Genomic DNA, 24,065 nt, shown 5'->3' on the forward strand with positions numbered 1-24,065 from the left:
ATTTGAAATGAATTATTTGAAACAATTTCATGAAAAATTTCACTAAAATAAACAATGAAATCAACGGTTTGTATAAATGATTTGGTTTGCAAAATATCTCTCCCCTATATACATGTGTGTGTGTATATATACAAACACACACATAAATACATACATGTCTCTATCATAGGGCACGCCTTGAAAAATGGTGTGGCCTCATTATAATTTGTAAGACTTGATACTTGACCTCACTGTCATGTCATGTCACGTCTCTCATATCATTCAAAATCTTGCTAATTAACATTATACTATAGTTAATTTTTTTATTTTTTTTATTTTTTCAAATAAAAATAGGTTATGAGGTTTTTCAATTTTAAAAGTCTTGTTATAATCGTTTATTTAATCATATCCATTAGATCAATTAATCTAACGGTTGATAAAATATTTTATTTATTTAGGTGTTTGTTTGCTTTTTAAGAGGTGAAGAAATCTTATTTCACGGTTTGATAAACCATGAACAATCATATTTGTCAAAGTGACCCATTAGGTGGAATGCACAGCATGTGTTATAAATTCCTCCTTTTGAGTGAAACTGTTGAATCTTACCGGTAAATGTTTCATGTGTAGAAATTGGATGAACGGCCCTAAAGACCAACTTAATCATCACAAAACTGCTTTCATAAATCTAGTTTTAAGAAATACAAGGACACGGAACAGAACATTATGGTAACTACGACAAAACCATGAAGCGCGGGCACCGGGTCCCCCCCTGCCAAGACATAATTCTAATGTGGTTATCAAACTCAGGCTTCACAAAATTAAAGGAAGAGAAGTCGCCATACGTTTGAATCACACGGCTAAATAAACAAACCTGCACTTAAAATCCATGAAAAGCAACCAGATTCTTGTTATACGAATATATACAACAGTGCAGGAGTCTACAAAAAGCTGATGCTCCGGGGGTTTGCAAATAAATGTTGTCTGCAAACCAACTTGGGTTTCTTAAAACTGCAACCAAGAAGGCATTGTAACATGGGTGGAGGCTCATTGAATGTGGACTCATACATCTTCCTCACTGTGATATGACCATCAAGAATCATCACTTCCAACAATTTTCTACAGCTCTGAAATGTAATATTCAAGGTTAACAATTTATTCTTAGATTGGAACATATAAACATGATTCAATTCCAGACATCCATAACCACCGACTTTATCAGGGCTGATGTCTTACAGTCGCAATTTACTGGGATTAGTCTGGGCATAACCCGGGACACCCTTCCAGAAAAAATATAACAAGATTACCTGAGGATTCAGTATATTCATCCGGCTTAACACATGCTCCTGCAACAAGATAAAAAATTCCCTTAGAAAACGATGAAATCACCAAAACAGTCGTAAATGATTATGCGTCTGTATATATGTATATGCATCATGATACAAATAATCTGAAGCTAAAACAGAACAGATTTCATATCAGACAAACAGGTCTAAGAAAGGCCAGCTTCTGCAGATTTGGCTGTTTTTTCATTAACTGTTGTATGGATAAAGTTGTCCGTGTGGATTAATCTGTCTGTATAGATCGGGAAGGTTTTTGTTTGGGAGGGTTTTTTCATAGATGGAAGAAGTGTGTTTTTTAATTGGGAGCAGGAGGTATGAAAAAAAACTTGGCTTTCTGCATAAAGCTCCCTCTAGAAGCTTACTAAATAAGCCACTTTGTATCTCATTAAGTCACTATCAAACAGTTATATATAGCTGATTGAATAAGCTGTAAGTCCCATTAAGCTGCTAATAAACAGCCCTAACTCATGCTACTACAAGCATATTCAAAAAAGCAATATATTTTTTATTTACAAGTTCATATATACACTTGTTTAGATGCCGTAAAAAAATCTATCTATTTATCCTTCCCGATCTCCTATATATTAGCAAAAGAGAGGTTCAACCAATGCGTACCTCCAATATCCCAGGATTTTGCATCACGATACCAAGAACACGGCGTACAAGTCCCTTGTAAACGTTCTCATTGATGGTACCATCTCCATTTACCCATGGCAATATTGACTTATAACAAGGAGAATCACCAATACGTAATTCACACTCTGGATCCATTCTAGGTTGAGGAACCTCTTCCAGGTGGTTTAGGATGGTGACTCTGTGCATCTTATCAGTACTTGTATGCACCTCCGTGCAGGTTTCTTTCATTAAACTATTGTCATGATCTTCTGGCACCGACTTTGATGGCTCGCCTTCATTAGTGCAGCTCTCTGGCACCTTGAGATCAAGTGATGCCATTGAGGCCAAAAGGTACTTCGATCGATATAGAGAATCAACAACATGGACAGAATCATAACCATTGACCTGTATGTATTAAACAACCGATGAATTCAGTGTGTACCCCAATATCGATTGAATCCCCACCAGCAAGCAACTAGAACAAGAAATTTTCAAATTGCTAGGTAACTGTAAAGCAAACCTTCAAAGCACGCCCATATGCCTCAAACACCTCAACAATAAGTTCTGCTATCTTTTCCCCTAAAAGGATAAGGATGCAGCCATATTATTAGATTCATATATATATATATACACACACACACAGAGGTTCAAGGAAAACCGCAAAAAATGTAAAATTAAGAAATACCCTCGTAACCGTTCATCTGGACGGAATGCACATGTGCATAACATACACACATGCATAAAAACCAAGAAACAACTGCAATTACTTGTATGCACATGTGCATACCATCAAGATGAATGGTTACCAGTGTGTTCCTCGGTTTTTCATTTTTTGGGGGATTGTCCCTTAAACCTCCTCCCTCTCTCTCTCTCTCTCTCTCTCTCTATATATATATATATATATATAGAGAGGGGGGAGGATCAAACTAGAACAATACCTATTTAAAAGAACACGAAAACGAAGGAATCACATGCGATTTTACACCGACATCACATACAAAATCACATGTGATTCAGGCGACCTTGTCTGGCGACCTAAAGACGCAGCCACAAGTTGCCGGGACATCTTTTTTGACCCTTAATGTAAAATCACATGTGATTTTGCACGTGATTTCCCCGTTTTCGTGTTCTTTTAAATAGGTATCATTCTTGTTTGATCTTGCCCCCCTCTCTCTCTCTCTCTATATATATATATATATATATATTATACATATATATCGTTCTCGTTTGATCCTCCTCCTCCTCTCTCTCTATATATATGGGGCAATTCAAGGGAGAACTCAATAATTTGTGATAATCGTGAGACCCAATCTCAACCACAAATCAAAGGTTAAATTAGGAAATTAATAATTATGGTAATTTTAACTTAAAATATTAATTAAGGGCATCTTTGAGATTTTAAAAATCTCATTTCTCCTCTCTCCAGCGAACTTTATTCCAGCAAATCTTATTCCGACGAACCTTATGTGAACACAATATACACAATGTGATACCTAAAAAAATATATACAAATGATATTCATTGTTATACCCATATATACATACAAGATGCACATTGTGATACCTTTGTAAAACAACTAAAATAACGAAAATGCATACTGTGATACACTTTATAAAACAACAAAAATACATTGTGAACATTATTACTATGATACGCTTTGATCCACAAACATCTTTAAAAGACGATATGTATTAGGTAATTAAAATTAATCATATATTTCCTTAAAAAATTTGATTAAATCTTTTGATGAGTTATTATAAATAAAATTACCAAATTACCCTTTTTAACTTATTTAAGAAATATCCTTAAATATCTCAAATGAATGGTTCACTTTGGATCTCGGGTTATCACAAACTACATAGTTCTCATTTGATTAGGCCCCTGTATATATGTGTGTGTGTGTGCGCGCGCGCAAAACAGTTTACGGAAGAACAATAGAATTGCATACATACCCTGCTGCATATCATCAATCATATTGGAGATTCCTTCCATGCTTAAGCCTTGGTCACCAGCCTTTCGGATGGCTGAATAAACAGTTTGAAACAGGAAAGGAGATACTTCTAAAGATGCTACATGTTTTGCATAGCGAGTCATAGTTTCCCATGTTGACTCAGAAGCAACATTTGTCATTGAGAAGGCATAGGGGCTTCGTTTAGAAGGCGAGGAGTTGTGTTCCAAATTCGAACCAGAAGACAATGTAATTGCATCAACTCTTGATATCGTACTACGACTTAAGGATAACTGAATACCTGGGAAACCTTTTTCTTTACGAGAAAATACTTCACTGTCCAATAATTTTGGCTTCTTAGCATTATCAACATCACACACTTCATTGTCATCACAATTATGTTTCTTCGAGTCCTCAATCCCTCCAACACCTTCATGAGGTAGGCAAGGGAACATCGATACTTCTCCCATACACATTAGCATACACAGTTGGAGAACATCTCCACACTGCAGATCAGCATATAGATCTACACCGTTGTCTAATAAATCATTTTCTCGCTCATTAAGCCACTTACCCATCTCAACAACTCTTTCTCCAGTATTAGGAGGAAACGGAGATGAAGACCTATTATGTGAAAACTTCCGAGAGAGTACAAAGTCATTGATGCTATTACCCATGACCTGCCAACAGAATAAAGCATAGGGGCTCAGATAGAAAAAATAGAAGTAAAATGGCTACAAGTATTTCAAATTATGCTTGTTCTTGTATAGAAGATAGAAACTTTTATGTGGCCTACAAACAAAAAAGCAAACAACTCTTGTTACCATGAAATTTCTCTCTCTGAGAAAGTTAAAGGCAGTCAACATGTCGTGTTCTGAATATCGACGCAATGTTTCAGCTAGCAAATTTGCCACCTCTGGAGCTTTTGCAGTGCTAAGATATACAAGTTTTAATAACTCTATTGCATTGGAAACTGCTAATGACTTGTATGCATGTGTACCAAAACCTTTTCCTCCATTCATAAGCATGGCATAGCTTTTGGGAAGATCACATTTTGATCTTCGACCGGATGCTTGCCTCCTTCCACTGCCCTTTAATTCATTGCTAGGAGCAGCTGATGAAACTAAGGTGGTTTCATCAAATTCCTAAAAGCGGGAGCAGAAACAGTAAATCATTAATGAAATCTCAAAAACGATTTGCCAAATGGTATGATATTTAGGACATGAGGAACCAAAAGATAGAACAGCCAGGCTAACTAAGTGAGAAAAATTTGCAAAAAGGTGAAAAAGTGAAAGGGGGCAAGTCTTACATGTCCTTCTGCACCAACATCTGTCTGATTATACTTGGATATATATCGAGCACCCTTTTTGGCCTCCGACTTAGCAGTCTGCTTGTAGCTAAGAACCTCATCGAGGACCATTTTTATATCTTTGTTGTCAAAATCATCCCATCGCTCTTCGATATTAAAATCATTTGTATGATCACCAAGTGGTTTGTTCTTGGAATTTTCAAGATGCTTTACGTATCTTACACTAAGCATGTTACAAAGTCTCATTACAGCTTTTCGGAACTGATGATTCCTATTCAGAGTTGACATTCTTCTTCTGCATGTATGAGGAGGTGCAGGTAGATTATGAAGTGAGACCCAATCCGTACAATGAAATTTTGCTCCAAGGGCAGCTCGGTTTCTTACGTATTCAATCACCAACTGTCTGAAAGAGATCATGGATTAAGACTCGGCTATTATATTTACTTAATCAGCCTCTCAAGTTGATAAATCAAAATATGTACAACAGAATGAATGTTGGTCTCAAACTGTATAGAGATGTCTTACCTATCTATGTTTTCTGTCCATGCAAACCTTTTCTGGCGTGGAGGCAGCTTTGATAAGACGCGCTTGTGTATATTAGAATAAGAATGACCATCTTCATCTGCATTTACTTCAAGATCATCTACAGCCTCTTTCTGGCCATCCAATTCATCGATCAACATATCCGTTTCATGATCTTCTAAGGACCTTTGGGACGAATTTTGTTCTTCTGTGGCATCTTCTGCACTCAACATTTTAGCGTGCTTCAGTTTGCCCAACTCTTCATCAACCAGATCTTCCATTCCATTATTTACTGGCTTTCCCTTCAAAGACCTTTTCCTTTTGTTAGAAAGTGAAGGAGCATTTGCTGCTCCTTTCGATTTTTGCTTTTGTCGCTTATCATAAAATACACGTAGCACCTGCAATGAGCATCAATCAATTTACATAACGGATAAATAAATATAAGAAGCTAAATATTATCATAAGCAATCAATTATAGCCTACATGTAGTTTCAAAAACATTCCATTTATATCAGAATATGCATAAAAGCTTCTCCTAAGCATAATATCAACAAAGCCCATATCACAGATCAAGTCCAACTTTACCAAATACCAAGAGCAAACAAACCTGCTCCAAGGTCAAATTAAGATTCTCGGCTATCTTCTCACACTTTTTGTAGGATATCTTTTTGTCTATGTCTTCATTTGCTACAAGTTTCAATAGCTTATCCCTCTGATCAGCTGTCATAACGCGGAATGACGCCCATGAACGGGAAAAGAACACCTGATGAAATCACGCTTCAGAAGAGAAGAATGAATAATATAGCTATATGATGAAAAGAAAACAAATAATGATGAGTGCATCAGTGGCTCATCAAAACATATATTGACATAAACCGCAATGAACAACTTTTTTAATTAAAAATGAGAGCAAGAGAGAGAATAATATAAAAAATAATTACAGGAACTTCATATCTTCTAGGAAATAAATGCATTCCCTTATCAAACCAATATTTCATTTTATGACCTTGAACCAGAAACTTGTGCCTTCGCAAATTCTTGGATTTATCCAGGAACAAGAATGGCACGACTCTTGAAAACATGATTTGGCAGCATTAAGACAAAGAGACATACCAACAAAAACTTGACCTCCTTGTGCCAGTTCAAAAATAGAATGACTCAGATTTAAGTCCCAAACCACTACACAGGCAATCAACACAATATATAGACAAAAAGAAAGAACATCGGACCTCATGTACAGCAGATCCAGGGAATGCATGCATAGCAGCTTTTGGATCAGAAGCAGCATAACAATACTCCAAGGTGTTCCAGTATTCGTCAACAACTTTTCTGCTTGCAAGAACAAAATCATGTCTGATATGAGGGCGAAGATCAAAAGAATTGACACCTGTAGATGGCAAAACCATTCCCACAGGTTCCTCAATGTACGGCTTAAGTTCGAGTGAATGTCTAAGAGTAGCATGTGGACCCATAGGAGCGTCAAGAAGTTCTCCACCAATCAATCGTATCAACTGCCAAGTGATGCAGAACTTGTAAGAACTAACCAGGAATGCGGAAAGACATTCTATACAAATGAAGTAAACTGCAAAGCTCCTTGAATTTTCATATGAATTTAAATTTGTCAGCCAACTACGTAAAATTTTAACCCTTGAACTGTTTTTACTTGGACTATAATTGATGTCCTGTTCATTTTTCTGCTTCAACTGCATGTTATAATACCCTTTACCCCACCCACCAATATAAATCCGAGTTGGCTGTCATACACCCCATCACAATTACTTTTCTTTCAGGTACATGTTAGTTTGTCATAATTTCCAAAAGTTAAGCAACTGTTAGATGTCCCAACATGGTGGACAAGGCATACAATATGCCCAATAATCTGATTATAGTACATAAACACAATGGACAAATCAACTAAGGCTTCTCCCAAAGTTGTTTGAAGAAATAAGATCGCTAATATAAGGGGCTGTTTGGTTGGTTTTCTATTAGGACCTGTTTGTTAGCAGCTTGATGAGCTTAATGGGACTCACAGCTTCTTCGGTCAACTATACATGGCCATTTGGTAGTGGCTTAATGATATAGAAAGTGACTTATTCAGTAAGTTTCTAGAGGGGAGCTTCATGCAGAAAGCCAAGTTTTTTCCCGAACATGTCCCTCCCAAGTAGAAAAAGGCTCCTTCCATCTATGAAAAAACATCCAAAAAGAAAAAATTTCTCTATCTATACAGACAGATTAATCCACAGACAATTTTATTCATACAGGACTTGATGGAAAACCAACCAAACAGCCCAGTCTTGTATGGATAAAGCTGACTGTGTGGATTAATTTGCCCGATAGACTAGGAGGGTTTTTTCATAGATGGAAGGAGCATGTTTTTTAATTGGGAGGGGCAGGTTTTAAATTTGTTTTGGCTTTCTGCATAAAGCTCCTCCTAGAAGCGTATCGAGTAAGCCACTGCCAAAGAGTCATATGTAGCTGCCAGAATATTTTGAGTCCTATTAAGCTCATTAAGCTGTTAACAAACAGTCCCTTAAGAGGATGTATAGTCCAGAATAAATAAGCACAACACAATCTGCAGATTCTTGCATATCTTGGCAAATACTCAATCTAAGTTGCGCCAGGCGCCAACTAGTTAGAAAACGTTGATTCCTGAGCTCCTATTTAAGATCATTTCATCCTCTACATTCTAATCAGTCCTCTAGCACTTTACACCCTGTTTTAAAGCATATTTAAAACTCCACTGGTGGTTGCCTCATGGAGGCATCCAGAGGCCTACCTTTGAAGGTGGCAACAAATAACTAAACTTGCCCAAGTGAATTTCAGAGTAATACCTTCAACCGTCTTAGGATGCCAATAAGAGATGAGAGACGTGCAGTTGCTCGAGTTTCCATGAGACACTTATACTCCTGTATGGGAAGATCAGAAAGGCAAAAACCATTCTTGCATTTCTCAATCATACCCTCGAGTTTTATAGAGGATCCTACAACCTGCAAGAACAACTCAAGCGGCATGGCCTTAATGGCTGCATCTAGTTCAAACAATTTGCATGTACTATATGGGTTTTTCTGTTCATATCCATGTCTTCCTGATATAGCATCATCCCAACCGGATAACCTGATGAGATAACCCCACAAAAAGATGTGAAGCAGCTTTGCACGAACCATTTTTGCCAATACGAAGCCATTGTCTCGCATTGCTTCAGAGGTCTCAGTTGGAACATATTTTGTTGTACAAATTCTCTCCACGTCATTTAAAACAGGGATCGATTTACCACTCTGGTGTCGAGAAAAACCTTGGGTGCGTATTTGCTTTTCAAAAGACCTAAGTCTCTCTTGAACCCGATCCGATAGGTCTTCTGCATTGTATACAGATGGATGCAGAACCACATCAATTGTACGCTTGCGGCCACAATTAGTGACAGCAGGGACGGCAAAAGAAATGCACTTGCAATGTCCTTCTTCTTGAAGTTTATTTAAACTACGGTCTAAGGTCTTCTTGTCCATCACGGTATGCTTCTTCTCAATATTCTCAAGACTCTCAAGCAGCCTAGGTAGCTCAGGTTTTATAAGGACTTTCTCTTCCTGCAAAAATGAAAAACTAAAAGCTAAATAAGTATATATCAAGGTGGCAAAAGAAGCCAAACATCAATATACGACCTGTAGTTTTTCAAGTATCCGTTTTTCCCTCTGTAAGCTAGCTGAATTCAGACCAAGACATGGATAGACTGTATACGAGCGGCGAATTCGGCGTGCTGGTGAAGCAGATGAAGGTATCTCCAAAGAAACAACTTCTGCTGCAGGTTTTACGTTTGCCATTTGAAGTTCCGCATCAGAAATTATACCATTTACATCACATTGCAGATTATATGAACTTCTGGAATCAAGCGGCCTGTCATTGCAACCAACAGCTGGTGATGCATCAGCAAACCCTGATGAAATAGAATTAATGTTCTGTTCTTCACTGGCTTCACCATCAACTTTGGAGGTCAGATGATCTGAATCTTGGATAGTGTGAGCTAGCTGCAATTGTCCAACTTGTGCATGAGTTGGAAATTTCCCATCCATGGTATCTTCCAATTTACCATCCATGGTATCGTCCAATTTACCACGCAGGGTATTAGAAACTACAGCATTAAAGTTCCCAGGAGTCCAAACTCGGTAGACAACACCTCTATTAAGGCTTTCTGAATCTAGATGCATCCGAAATCTAGACACCATCTCAAGAATGCGAGGATAGTACCGTTTATTGTTTATGCCAAGCCTCTTGTATACCTGTTTGCATTAATTCGGAAATACATGAAGTTATAGCTCATATTGCCAGATATGCATTTGTAGCCCAAAAATTGCATCTTGAATAGAAAACATTAAAAACAATCTGCTTGACTTGCTAGGTTTTGGCTATCAATAAAATTCTTCAGAAAAATTTCAAGTTGGGGAGAGGTGACCTTGATACAAATAATAAAAATTCAGAATTTGGAGGTAAACGAAAGAAAAAAAATCTGCAACAAAGTATGTAAGAACGTGAACGGGTAGATAAATTTTCTAGCTCTAAGAAAGGGAAAAAAAGAGGGGAAGCGAAAGGAAGCTGGAAAATCTGGAATATGAAAGGAAAACAGATTTTTGCAGAACTAATTCCAAGATGCTATAACCAATAAAGATGATGTACCTCGTTAAGAATCAACCCTTTCGAACCTTCAGCATCAATCATGTCATAAATTTGTTGCTCAATAGGAAGTTCCATAAGTTGTTCAGTGATTTGACCTCTTTTTACTGGTTTAACCTGTTGTTCTGTATCAAGATCATCTTCTCCACCTCCACGACTTTTGGGTGCACACATTTTAGGAGAAAATTTCTTTAGCAGCCGTAAACAGCTAACTTTCTGAAGCACACAAAATATATTAGAGAAAACGCCAGTAGCAAATTTGACTGAAGCATACAGCTCATGACTACAGATTCAAGCGAGAAGACACACGAGTCCTAAAGTATAGATTAAAGTTCAGTTAAATACAGTTATTGAAGGATGTAAGTTTCCCATAATTTTCAACAAGTCACATACATGCATCTTTGAAGGGCAATAAGCATATATTTATGAAGCTAAAGATGAACAGAAGACCACCCTGCTGCTCTTATACCTTCTCAATTTGATGTAAGTTTGCAACATGCTACATCCAAGTGTTTGACTATGCCTGTTGGATTCAGATCATAGTTACGACTAAGCTTCTACCTCCTTACTTTTGTCACTGATTCAGATAATAGTCATATATCCTATATATAACTCAAAACTCACGAAAATATATAGAAATTCTGTAAATAGAATAATGGGAATGGATGCTAGTTTGGTATGTCCTTGTGAAATCACCCAGGGTAAGAACAACGAAAATAAACCTTTAGCATGCTAAGTTTTGGTATCAAAGTATAAATATAGCAGAAACGATATAGACCAGCTACCTTCTTGTTCACTGTAGCATAACACTCCTCAACTAGACCAGCATCTTTCAGTCTGTGCAAGATCTAAGAGAAATTTGAGTAATACAATTAAATCAGTGGACAAGAAATTAACCTAAAGAAGCAAATGTAGGATTATGTTAAGTTTTAAAACATTAGCTTACATTTCTCCAAGCTCTATGTCCAGAGGTTTTGCAATAACCTAAATCTTTCTTGATATCCGAGACGACGAGAACCTTCAGATGTATAAAAGATGAACGATTAACAATTAGCACTTCCTTAAGTAAAAGGCAAAAGGTAAATAACTTTCAGCAGAAATAGACAGTAACCTTGCCATCTGCTTTTTCTAGCCTATCACAAATAGCTCTTATTGCAGGCACATAGTCTTTTATGTGCACGTCCTCTTTTATGCATTCTTCAGGAACACCATCTCTTGTACCAACCTCTCCATCTATGTTGTCGGACGCCTTATCCTCTTTGGTAATTTCAAGTCTTTGTAAACTACCCAAATGTTTTGCATATCGATATAAATAGAGCATATTGGTGTTCACAATTGAACCATTTTTGTACTCCCCTTCATTCCCAACTTCTTTCTTTCTTATTATTGTTGATTGCCTCACAATTAACCCGCGAGATTCTAGACCCCTTAGTATATAGTATATGTTGTTGCCTTTGATGCCAAATTCCTTGGCAAGATCATTTTGGGTTACTCCATCTGTTCTGCACCAGTAGAAAGTATAGCAAGATGAATAACCTTTATGCATACAGTGTGACATTAATTTTACAGTTGAACTACATATTGACTTGTTCTTAACAGTTCAAGGAAGCGTGTGTATGATTCACATTTCAGTGATAAACGTTTCTTTCTATCGTAGATTCTGGTATTTTAACGATTGGTCTCAATTCAAATATTCAGTTTAGTAAAAGTTCTCACTAGGACTGATCATACCTGGCAATGGCAAGACGCTCAAGTGCACGACGCTGTAGCTGAGAAATGCCAGCATCTGATGCTGTAATGTCGTAAAGTCCGATGAAGCTGTTGAGCATGTGCTCCGCCGCGACAATCTTCAAGTCCATCCCCTCCGAATCTTGGAATGACTGAATGTTAGGGTCTTGAGCATCGTAGGAAACGGCTTTGCACTCGAAACGAAGGCTTGGAATGTTGAGAAGATTGGACCACAATGCCTTCTTGACATTAGGGCAGAGGGGGAGACCATTAGAGTGGATCTTGGGCCAAAGATGACGGAGATTTAGTCCCTTGACTCCTTGGGAACAAATTTCTTCAAGTGCTCGGTTGAGGAGGGAGTCCATGGATGAGTGAAGATACGAACCTCGTTGGCAGTTAACCGGCAAAAGGGTGAATTAATGGTGGCGGGAGAAAATTTTAGAATGGAGGTTTAGGGTTCGAATCCGTGCCAGGGAGAATGAAGTTTCTGATCACCGCTGCCATATCCTATATGATGAACAGGTACAGGACCCCTTCCGTGAATTGTTGTTTTCTTGAAATACATTGACTTGTTGACTTATTCTTCATAATCCCCATTAAAATTATGAATTAAAATTAAAATTAAAATAAAAACACCATTTTTATTTTATTAAATTAATCTTTATTTACTTTTCAGATTTGTCTCTCTTTTCAAGCTCCATTTTGCAACTTTTCTCATGCAAAATCCCCCTTAAATGAGTCTTTTGTAGTAATAATAATTACGACTAACACATTATCATCTCTTAATCTCAGCTAAATTATGTCAGCTTTTACGTGTCTCGACAGAAAAATCTCAAGTGGCCGTGTAGGACTTGAACCGTTGAGATGAAACCCTGAATACCCGAGACTTACTAATAACGGAGCTAACCCTCATGAAGTTAAAGCAAAAAAGAAATCAAGGGATATCTAACCTCTACAACAACACTTGAATGCACGGCTTGATTAGATGTTAAACTACAACAAAATTTTTGAATATTTTAATGGACTCGTTACTTGTGTTCGAGCCCTTGAATGAGTTTGATTACTTAATAAGTAGTAAACTGCATTAAAATGTAATGTATTTTAGTTTAATTTATATTTTAGCTATTTTAAAAACCATCATTATCTTTTTGAGATTTTATATTCCAAGTTCCAAGATGAAAGTATGCTACTTAGATTGAAGTATATTAACTTTTCGTACAATTTATGCATCAATAAATTACAAGCCAATTTTCTTTTGCATATTTACAGAGAAAAAAATTCACTTTCTATGCTTAGGAGTTATTACAGTAACAAGATATAAGATTACGCCACATTCTTGTATTTTCTCCATCTATGTTTGAGAACCAGTTTATTCCAAACTTACTCTCTAAAAGATTGTAGATACTGAAAAACTAAATGTTACTTTTTATATTTACCTCAATCCGAATCATGAGTTGAAAATTGTGGGTTACTTCAAGTGATAATGAATCTTGTACATTTGAAAATCATTCTTACAACCGTTCAATACATGCAAGATCAGTAATGACTTTCCTAGTTGTTCTTATAGGATATTTGGATTTAGTTGAGATACATGCAAGCCGACTTCAACGCCTATGGTTAACGAAAAAGTTGTTTACAATTTTGTAGATTACGAAATTGTGGGAGCTTTATTTTAAAAGCTTTTTATCTCTTTAGATCCAATTTACTTTACAAAAATAAAATAAAACCCCTTTTGATTTAAAACAGTACCTTTATTTATTTATCATCTCTCTCGTTACCTCTCCCTCTAACACACAAGCACATTCTAAGATTGTGCTTTCGAAATATTTTTTCCAAAGGAAAAAGAAAGAACATGCAGAGAAAGAAAAGAAAAATAAAAAAAAAAGTCATGTTTTTTAAACCTTTTTAGCAGAGTAAATAAATGAAATGATAAATTTGCTTCTAAAGCTTTCCTCCTAAACCATAAGGGTGGTGTCTGATTAGTTTGAGTTTGACTCTAAATGTCAAAAGTACCAGGAGGTCCTAGATTCAAATCCAAGGAAAAATAAAAATCCTCTTGTGGCCACGGAGGTTTAAATGCGGTGATTACGGGCTATTGCAAAGCAAATGGTCGCCCTGGGATTAGTCGGCTCGCATAGCGGGTTGCATATCCAGGTTAATAAAAAAAACTTTTCTCTTAAACGTGGGAGGAACAGGAAATAAATAGAAGAAAACGACATAGATTTAACTTTAAAAAATATTAGAATTATAAAATTACCCGATCTTTCATTCTAAATGATATATTTTTTAAAGTATATTAGCAAAAATGACATCTTTCATTTTCTTCCACTCTTGTTCAAAAACATGAAATTTCTTCTTCCACTCATTTCTTTTCCTTCCCTTCCCGAAACACAAATAAAAAAAATTCATTTTCTTTTATTTATTTTATCTCCCTTCATTTTTTCTCCAAATTCACAAACACAACATAAATATGCACACAAACTAAAAACATTATAAACATTAATATTATTTATATCATATTGTAAATATACAAGAAGGGATATAGCTTGTGAACATATTTTAAATATCAATAAAAATCTAAATCTACCACTTATGAACACCCAGAGTTTGTTTGTTTACTTCTTAATAGTTACATTAAGAGACAATTTCTGAATCGCTAAAAGGTGAATCTTGTTTGACAAAAAAAAAGTTTGCACACTCTCTGAATGATTTTGTATCTTGGGTCTCCCTTAACCATTCAGTGCTCTAATTTAACTGTAAACAATTACTAAACAATTATATTTTATTCTGCACTGTACCATGAGAGTCTCTTAATCATTCTGATCACTTGATAGTTCCGCACCAAATCATTAAGCAACTGCTAAATAACCTATTAATATGAAATTTTATTTGAGGTTAATTATACATTGTGTATGCATGCATGTTATACTTATATGTAGAAGAAAGATATTGAAGGAATTTGAATTTTCTGCAAAATAATTTATTAATTATTTTAAATTTTAAGTATTTAGTGGATGATTTATTTAAAAAGGGGAAAGTAAAGTGGTACTAAATTGTGTAAACATTTTTGGTGAACATTTCTTACAAATAACAACTGGACTGGGCTCGGAAATGGACTGCTTTCAACTCCTCAAATTGGAATTGGAATTGGAATTGGAGTTGGAGTTGGAGTTGGAATTGCAACAGACGACGTACGATAACGCATTCATGATTCATCCACCATCACACTAGTCGTGAAAAGGGGGGTAGCAGCCATCACTACCATCGTTGCCGATTCTTTCTAACTCGACCTCAGCCCTAAAACCCCTGCCGTAATCAAGCGCACAACTTCTCCCTTTTATCCATCCACACATGTATGTATTCGTTTCAACTTCTGATTTCGTTGCAGCTTATTTCTTCAATTGTCGCCTAATCCTCTTGATTTGAGCCTCTAATGTTACTCACTTCAATCACTTATCAGCGATAAGTTAAAAGTCGATGTAAAATTTGCATAAGATATGCCTGAATTGTTTTATCATTTACTAATAACCTCAGAAATCTGAAGCTGCCGTCGCACTACATATGCCTTCTGTTTAAGTAATTACTTTATTTGTTAAGGCCTATAGCAATAATCATTGATGCTTATATCACTTGTTATCTGCACAGATTTTAGGCTGGCTTGTTACCGATAATCTAGACTTGATGAGTACATCTTCCTCACATTGTTTCATTCTACGATACTTCTGAAAGCTTCTTGCAAGTACATACTCTATAATTCCCCTCGCCCCAGAAAAGTAGGAATAAATCAGTACACAGATGTTAAACTGCTCAGCAGAGGTCTGCATATATCATACCCCTTACCCCACCTCCCCATGTGACATACTAGGTTCCTTCGGTTTGGTTTTACAGATGTTAAGCTGCTTGATAGATACAGTTCTTCTTAGTTTGAGCACAACTAGATAATTACATTCAACTTTCATGGCAAGTACCACATTAGGAGTAAATGCTCTTATTAAGTTCTCAACAAAATCCATATGGAACATGCATGGTTTGTGGAGCTGGAGCCGGGTGTCTTTGCCCATCCAAAGGTGAAGTTGAATTCCACTTTCAAGGGGTTTGTGCAGTGGAAGAAAGCTGGGAAGAAGACGCTAAGGGGAAGTGCATTTTCTTTTATCTTGCTTATATCATATTCCACATTTTCCATCTCTGAAAGGCAACTTATAGCATGTTCATTATTGGGACATTTGTCATCAGCATGGCATTCATCTATAGATACACTAGATATATACCTACTCCAGTTCTTTTGGTACAATACATGGTTGTTTTGGACTCAAGTTCACTGTAAATTGATCAGTTGGTTCTGGGCACTTGTTTGTTTGTCTGATGCACTTGTGGCGTACATGTTTTCTTGCATGTGCAACCATGCGTATGGTTGGTTTGGTCCTTACCTGTTGGAACACATAAACAATGCATCATACAATTTACTGATATAATTCTCTTATGTATATCCACAGCCGCTCATAAAGAAAGATGGGGATCATAGAAAGGATCAAAGAAATTGAAGCCGAGATGGCTCGAACTCAGAAAAATAAAGCAACAGGTTTTGAATTAAAGGCTTGCATATTGTTTTTGTTCCTACAGTATGCAAATCATTGGCATTTTATCTTGGTTAGCATATCTTTGAAGGCAATATGTACGCTTTGAGGGAAATCCAATGTTAATATACTAAATTACATTCAGAGTATGTGAGTTCTTGTCATACTTCTTGCATGTTATATTGCTTCCAAGCAGTTAATGCTCATGGCGTATGCAAGTTGTTATACTTGAGATGCAGCTCGACTTTATAGGTTCTTGAACCCCGTCTCAGTTTGTTCTTTTGCTTCTTTGCTAGTATACCATATTTCTGTCAATGATACATCATTCTCTATATGAAGATTATTTCACAAATATGTAGTTCATTTTGCCTCTTTTTACACACAGAATATCATTTGGGTCAGCTGAAGGCTAAGATAGCAAAGCTAAGGACACAATTATTAGAGCCACCCAAAGTAAGCAATTGATATGATGCTTGCTATACTGTTTGCTCGTTTGAACCATGCTTCTATATTGTTATGTATACCGTCATATTCTTTTTCATGATAAACAGGGTTCTAGTGGAGCTGGAGAGGGTTTTGAGGTTACAAAATATGGCCATGGTCGTGTCGCACTTATAGGATTTCCAAGGTCTGTTACTGGGATTGATCTGATGGTCCCCTTCTCCACCTACAGAAAATCAAATACAAATTAACACCAAGTTATAACCATGTGATTTTAATGTGGCATTGGAGTTATTCCTTTTGTTAGGCCTTTTGTGAATTGTAAGCTCTAAGTGTGTATTCCGATGCAAATGATCTCATTTATATCACTTCTCAATGTTCTGATATTGTTTCTTTCATACAGTGTGGGAAAATCGACACTCTTAACCATGTTGACGGGAACACATTCAGAAGCTGCATCATATGAATTTACAACTCTGACATGTATTCCTGGGATTATTCACTACAATGATACTAAAATTCAGTTGCTTGATCTTCCTGGAATTATCGAAGGGGCCTCTGAGGGTAAGGGGCGTGGTAGGCAGGTATGGGCATTTAATTTTTTTAAATAAGACTAGCTGTCATCTTTTTTCTAGTGACTTAACTTGTTTTGCATGTTTAATAGACGTATAACGTGCAGGGTTTAGGGCAAACATAATAGTGAAGTCTTCAATCAGAAAATACTGCTCATTAAACTATTGAATCGAGTTACCTTATCCATCTTTGCTAAATGCTAAGGCACATCATTCTTTTTCATCTCAGGTTATTGCAGTTTCGAAGTCATCAGACATTGTGCTGATGGTTCTTGATGCTTCAAAAGTAAGTCCTCATTGTGACTTGAAACCTTGTTTAGCCCATCTCTATTGGTGAAACAGTGATTTGGAAACTATATTTAATATCTGATCATGTTTTCATACACTTGATGGAACTAATATTACCTATTAATTTCAATGCTATAATCCATTATGCTTTCTGGGTCACTTGTCACCACGATATGAAATGTCAACAAATAATACTTGAGGAATCAACATCTCCTTTCTCGTGTCGAAAAATTCTTGAGTTGAAAAAAGGAAATATCCGGAGAAGTGAAGATGAAGAAAGAAGAAAGGAAAAACAATCTGAAAATGGGAGAATAAATATTTTGTGGAGATATTTTGAAGAATAAGAAATATCTATAGAAGTTTTTTGTTGGTGAAATTTATATAAACTTCCACCTAGTATAAATAGGGATTAGATGTGGCAAATGTGAGTCATAGAAAGTGGGTGTCTTGAGATTGAAGTGAGCAAGCAATAGATCATAGAGTGCAGTTGAGTGGGTAGTGTGCTTCAAATACTAGTACTCTCGTATTTATACTAGCAATTTGTCGTGATAAAATTAGTACTACATCATTCAGTTCGTCTGCTTAAGTCCAACAATATTATCAGGCAATGAATGTGAAAAGTGGCAACTGAATGGAAGCACTGGAATTTGCAATTTCATTGCCTTCAGAATCATGTTTAGAAATTCCAAGTCAAAATGAATGTCATGTTTCATAATGATCTCATTTTGTTTTCAGAGGCAAATATTCCTTAATTCACAAGCAGCCAACTTGGTTTTCCCATTTGCATTTGCTTATTGATAATGTGCATCACCAAAGTACACTACCAATGCTCATGTCTCTGTCGTGTGCATTGTATTTTCATTTTTTGCACTTTATTGTTGGTAGTTAAATGTTGATTTATGGTTGAGGTATCTTCAGACATTTTTTAAGAATCTCCATCTAACTAACAAATTTTCAGAGTGAAGGGCATCGACAAATATTGACAAAGGAGCTGGAAGCTGTTGGCTTGCGCTTAAACAAGAAACCACCACAAGTAAAGTGTCAAACCATTGATTCATTGTATTGGAAATGTTGTAGTCCCATGGGCTGTCTACCCAAGTTTAGGCTTGCGGTTTTCTTGATTGGGATAGAAAATTGTTTGTTTGGAGAAGGCAATTTTTTTCCCATGTCCTTCAAGCGTACATCTCGTATGATAAAAGCCTTTTAGTGGGATCCAGGGGTCGTGTTTTTTAGTACCTGTAGTTGTTAATGGTTGCATCTTTTGGAGAGGCACTTCCCTTTACTTGATTGCCTCATCAGATGTGGCACTTACAAGCATCTGATAGTAAATTTCTTTCATCACCTCCTACAATTTTTCTTATTTTAAGTGCTTGCTTCTTTTTATCTTTTCTTGTTTGACTTATTGGATCTCTCCTGGCAGATATACTTCAAAAAGAAAAAAACTGGGGGTATTTCCTTCAACAGCACCATGCAATTGACTCATGTGGATGAAAAGCTTTGCTACCAAATTCTACATGAATACAAGATTCACAATGCAGAGGTAATCTAAAGTTTCAGCTTTGTTTATAGGCCGTATGTAACCTGATGACCAACTGGCTTCGCTTGAGAAATCATTTTGGTAATTGAATTCAAAAAGAAATTTCTAGTGTTTATTGTACTTTGTAAGTTGAAACATCAGTTAAATTATTTAAACCAGAATGTAACTCATTTTTTATCTTCCCTTGGGCGGAAGGAGAAATTCTTTCAGCAAGTACTTTTACAGTTACTAAGCACCAACTATTTTCATGACTTACAAAAGTGGTTGTGGTAGATATGTATGTACATATAGGCGAAGGATCGTGTGAGAAAGGAAGTTATGGTAAGAAGCGTAAGAAGAGATCTGAACCCTTGATCACTTTTAATCTCATGCCCACCCATGAATTCCGCTGTAGAAGGGGATTGATCCGGTGCATCTCGTTGCACCTCACTAGTGTTGACATTCAATTAGGATTGATCAAAGGGTGGAGATCTCTTCTTACGCTTCTCACCATAGCTTCCCTTCTCATCGGAACCCAACCCTACATATAATTGATCCGGTGCATCTCGGTGCACCTCATTAGTGTTGACATTCAATTAGGATTGATCCAAGGGTGGAGATCTCTTCTTACGCTTCTCACATAACTTCCCTTCTCATCGGAACCCAACCTTGTATATATATATATATATATCTATATATATATATTAGAGAGAGAGAGATGCAAGAGGAGCTCCAAGGCAGGGTTTCTCCAGATGTCACAAATATCATAAAATCTTCCTTTCTTCTCATATGTAGGCAGTTCTATGAATTGCATCACAAAAGCAATAGTTTCTTGATTTTTCTCAAGATCCCACGAGTTATTTGTATGTGTAGGCAATCGCAGTACTGAAACAGTGTTCTCCTTTTTAACAAGTTAACCTTGATAACTCAACTTAAAATGGTTATCTGGAAATCCAAGTATAGGGTCATCAGGTGATATTTGATCATCATCTGTAGGATCTTGTTTGCATAGGCTCACAATCTTTCATGAAGTCTACTTGATAAGTTTGTAACGTGTCTACAAACATTTGCGTTTTGTTGTCAGCGTGTTTTCTTTTTACTAGCATATATGTGTTTGTGTGTGACTAAGGGTTATTCTTAATACTAAAACTAGTGGCTTATTTGTCATCCATTTTTTCTTTCGCTAAGTTAATAGTTGTGCAAATCCTCTATGCACCACTCTGAATTAGTTTTCCAAGAATTAGAGAAAATATTTGAGTTCATTCGTAAAATCACTTTAACTAACCTATCTGAATCCCTACTTTACATAACCTATTCTCTATGTAATTATTGCTGCACGGATTGAAGATCCAAAATTGCACACAGAAATTGAGATGGATCCTGTGAAAATGCTTTTTCTTTATGTTGTGTCATGTATGGGCACCTGGTTTGTTGGTATCTGTTTAACAAATTGTCTAATAGCCTTTCAAGTTTCAACTTAAGGTGTCCTCATCATAGTACTCTGTTTTTGTATGCATTCTCTTGCAGGTGTTATTTCGTGAGGATGCCACTGTGGATGATCTGATCGATGTTATAGAAGGAAATCGTAAGTACATGAAGTGTATATATGTCTACAACAAAATAGATGTTGTAGGTATCGATGATGTTGACAAATTAGCACGTCAACCGAATTCTATCGTTATTAGCTGCAACCTAAAGGTATATTCTATACTTCATCTTGTGTGTTAATTTCATTATTGCAATTCTACATAACCATAGGAGGTCTCTTCATTTGCTCATTTGCATAGAAGTGTAGGCAGATTTTGATATGAATTGTTAATTTTCTATAAAAGTTTCCATATTGTTTCTGTGTAATAGCTTCCAACAACTTCCCCAGGTTTCTGTACCGAAATTGGGTTCTAGATAGTTTCATTATCTTACGAAAATAGAAAGCTGTTTCATTAGTTGTAGAAGGGATCCGCTTATCTTCGTGACTTGTCACAAGAAGATATCCTAGGATTGACGTGCTTGTTTTATGTCTTGCATGGTGTTTGCCTAGTTAAAAAAACTGAGGACAGTTAAGGGGCGTTTACTAGATGCTTACAGAGTAACCATTTACCCATATCACATACCTTATCGATTGAGTATGACAAGGACCAAGAAACTTACCCGGTAAGAGGATAATAGGGACCAAGAGTCTTACTCGGTAAGTGGGAGAAAAGACTCTTACCCGGTAAGCACTTACTGGGTTTAGGACGTTTAGGAACAATCTATTTTGATGGCTGAGAATGTTACATGATAAGTGAGAGAGGGTGATTTCTCTTGGCGCCGGCGGTAAGCATTTGGTAAACAGCCCCTAGGTCTCGCCTAGCATATTGTTGGTGGAAAAGTGTAAATTCTGCCTTTATACGTCATCTATGTTTATAATGACAATGGGTGTTGAAGCGAAGTTTCATTCAGGATTTCTTGAAAGTAGTTTGAATCGACATTTTTAGTTTGTTAGCGAAATGTCGGTTACAGCTTTAGTTACTCTCCTGCATGTGTTATTTGTTCAAGAAAGTTGTATTAAAATCTTCAACCTCTAATCCGCTTCTTTTAACAGCTGAATTTGGATAGACTGCTTGCAAAGATGTGGGAAGCAATGGGGCTAGTCAGGGTTTACACGAAGCCACAGGGCCAACAACCTGATTTTGGCGATCCTGTGGTTCTTTCTGCTGTATGTTTATTACACTTTGTGTTGGGTGTGTGTGTGTGTTTCTGTATACTTATTACGCTCTCGAATAATTACTATTGTTGTATTTCCCGAAATAAAATAGGTCCTACGTCAATTCCATATATGGATTAATAACTACAGATATTGAAGATAAAAACTGATATAGTACCAACTTTATTAGAAAGTCAAGTACAACTTTATACACTACAATAACACTAATAGGGAGTATGGTAAGAAATAAATTTATTTCTTACTTACCATACTCTCGGATCTCATAGAATATTGCCGATTATAGCCTAATTGTTTTTTTTTTCTTTCTGATTTCAGGATAGAGGTGGGTGCACTGTAGAAGACTTCTGTAACCATATACATAGAAGCCTGGTGAAAGATGTGAAGTATGTTCTGGTCTGGGGCTCAAGTGCAAGGCATTACCCCCAGCACTGTGGGCTTAGTCATGTTCTTCAGGATGAGGATGTCGTTCAGATCGTCAAGAAAAAGGTATAATTCATTTCGAGCATATTGCAATGTTCGACACCCCTACCATATGCACACAAACATACAGAATTCAACAATGAAAATAGCTGATAAATCCATTAGCAATTTACAATAGGGCAGTCTAATCTTTTGCCACCTTTTGTGAAAATTGCAGAAGTTTCCAATTGCCACATTTCAGTTGATGGCAAAATTGTAACCCAATTTACCTTGTTTCCCCCAAGTCCAGCTAGTCTTTATACTGATTTTGGTTCACAAGATTTAGGGGCTGTTCACTTTTTTTTTTTCATTTGGGCTGTGTGGTTGGTTCTCCATCAAATCTTGTATCGATACAGCTGTCTGTATGGATTGAGAAGATTTTTGTTTGGGACGGTTTTTTCATAGATGGAATGTGCGTGTTTTTAATAGGGTGGAGCAGGTTTGGGAAATACTTGGCTTTCTGCACAAAGCTCCCTCCTAGAAGCTTACTGAATAAGTCACTTTTATATCATTTAGCCACTACCAAACAGCCATGATTAGCTGACCAAATAAGCTGTGAGTCTCATTAAGCTCATTAAGCTGCTAACAAACAGGTCCATATGAGTTAAGTTGTGTGTCTGGATGTCTATTTAGATAGAAATGTGTTGTTGTTTGAGGGAGGCAAAGATAGAGGGTTGGATTATTTCTAGGGCAGATGGGTTGATGGGGACAAGTGAGGGGTCGTGGTTTCTTCCATATAGCCATTTTATTTTAATGGTTTAACAATTAAGGCATAAAGAAATACTCCTGTATGGCTGAGCGAATAAGCCGCCCAGAGTGTTAAGCTCATTAAGCCGTAAGTAAACAGCCCCTTTAATTTCATAGGAAAAAGTATGTATTTTGTTTGAATGGTTATTGAGATATATGTTGATTACAGGAGAGGGAAAGCGAAGGAAGAGGCCGGTTCAAGTCACACACAACTGGCCCTGCTCGAATTGCTGATAGAGAAAAGAAGGCTCCTCTGAAGACTTAAAACATCTCCTTGGCTACTAATACTGTGTTTTTTGTGGGGTTTGGAAGCTGGCAGATGAAAAAATATCAAAATTTTGAGAGCATTCTTGTGTTACCACCAGCTTAAAAATCTTTTTGTATCGTTTTGATCGGACATAGGTAATGTTTTCATTATTGAACCCTTAAACCTTGTGAGGCTAATATTTTACGCTGAACCGAGGAACAGACGATGATACGTGTTTCGGAGTTTCTGTTGGTACTCAAATGTGGTTTTAGAAAGCTTTCGCTTTGTTTCACTCTTTTAAGTTTCAAATTGTTGGTACTCGGTTCCATTTAGAGGTGCACGTCTCGGTTTTGGTTTGCATGTTGATTCATACCAACATACCATCCTTTTGCTTACAATTGACTTTGCTACATC

General features: G+C 36.6%; 2 protein-coding genes across 7 annotated transcripts; one reads left to right on the forward strand and one right to left on the reverse strand.

The window, feature by feature from the left end:
- Positions 1 to 612: 612 nt before the first annotated feature.
- LOC112511438 lies at positions 613 to 12,563 on the reverse strand. Of its 4 annotated transcripts, none has more exons than XM_025117054.1 (17): positions 12,107 to 12,563; positions 11,487 to 11,872; positions 11,322 to 11,393; positions 11,161 to 11,223; positions 10,379 to 10,591; positions 9,370 to 9,984; positions 8,545 to 9,294; positions 6,943 to 7,224; positions 6,321 to 6,476; positions 5,717 to 6,111; positions 5,192 to 5,594; positions 4,707 to 5,027; positions 3,887 to 4,562; positions 2,455 to 2,513; positions 1,935 to 2,339; positions 1,284 to 1,322; positions 613 to 1,103 (listed from the first exon to the last, which is right to left on the reverse strand). In XM_025117054.1, the coding sequence occupies exons 1-17, from the start codon at positions 12,159 to 12,161 to the stop codon at positions 918 to 920; spliced, it is 5,076 nt and encodes a 1,691-aa protein (XP_024972822.1). In that variant the 5' UTR covers positions 12,162 to 12,563; the 3' UTR covers positions 613 to 917. The 4 variants fall into 4 exon arrangements, 3 of the variants coding, with proteins under 3 accessions (XP_024972822.1, XP_024972821.1, XP_024972823.1); XM_025117053.1 differs by having other exon boundaries at positions 11,487 to 11,877; XM_025117055.1 differs by lacking the exon at positions 12,107 to 12,563 and having other exon boundaries at positions 11,161 to 11,212; positions 11,487 to 11,501.
- Positions 12,564 to 15,264: 2,701 nt separating this feature from the next.
- Positions 15,265 to 23,990, forward strand: LOC112511067 (developmentally-regulated G-protein 2). Of its 3 annotated transcripts, XM_025116456.1 has the most exons (12): positions 15,265 to 15,456; positions 16,597 to 16,682; positions 17,063 to 17,130; positions 17,229 to 17,305; positions 17,522 to 17,702; positions 17,920 to 17,976; positions 18,937 to 19,011; positions 19,399 to 19,518; positions 21,022 to 21,192; positions 22,076 to 22,189; positions 22,514 to 22,684; positions 23,574 to 23,990. In XM_025116456.1, the coding sequence occupies exons 2-12, from the start codon at positions 16,613 to 16,615 to the stop codon at positions 23,667 to 23,669; spliced, it is 1,200 nt and encodes a 399-aa protein (XP_024972224.1). In that variant the 5' UTR covers positions 15,265 to 15,456; positions 16,597 to 16,612; the 3' UTR covers positions 23,670 to 23,990. The 3 variants fall into 3 exon arrangements, with proteins under 3 accessions (XP_024972224.1, XP_024972225.1, XP_024972226.1); XM_025116457.1 differs by lacking the exon at positions 15,265 to 15,456 and having other exon boundaries at positions 16,679 to 16,929; positions 23,574 to 23,812; XM_025116458.1 differs by lacking the exons at positions 15,265 to 15,456; positions 16,597 to 16,682; positions 17,063 to 17,130; positions 17,229 to 17,305 and adding an exon at positions 17,325 to 17,439 and having other exon boundaries at positions 23,574 to 23,812.
- The last annotated feature ends 75 nt before the right edge of the window (positions 23,991 to 24,065 follow it).

The sequence above is a fragment of the Cynara cardunculus genome (genome assembly GCF_001531365.2).
Source record: "Cynara cardunculus var. scolymus isolate 2C chromosome LG 4, CcrdV1, whole genome shotgun sequence".
Lineage (NCBI taxonomy): Eukaryota > Viridiplantae > Streptophyta > Magnoliopsida > Asterales > Asteraceae > Cynara > Cynara cardunculus.

Bases quoted from the DNA above. Each gene is read 5' to 3' on its own strand.
- LOC112511067 (XM_025116456.1), top strand. From the start codon at position 16,613: ATGGGGATCATAGAAAGGATCAAAGAAATTGAAGCCGAGATGGCTCGA. The intron at 17,977-18,936 runs GTAAGTCCTCAT...ACAAATTTTCAG, and splicing joins TGGTTCTTGATGCTTCAAAA to AGTGAAGGGCATCGACAAAT. The intron at 19,519-21,021 runs GTAATCTAAAGT...ATTCTCTTGCAG, and splicing joins ACAAGATTCACAATGCAGAG to GTGTTATTTCGTGAGGATGC.
- LOC112511438 (XM_025117053.1), bottom strand. From the start codon at position 12,468: ATGGACTCCCTCCTCAACCGAGCACTTGAAGAAATTTGTTCCCAAGGA. The intron at 7,225-8,544 runs GTATTACTCTGA...ATCACTTGGCAG, and splicing joins GCATCCTAAGACGGTTGAAG to TTGATACGATTGATTGGTGG. The intron at 5,028-5,191 runs GTAAGACTTGCC...TCCCGCTTTTAG, and splicing joins ATGTTGGTGCAGAAGGACAT to GAATTTGATGAAACCACCTT.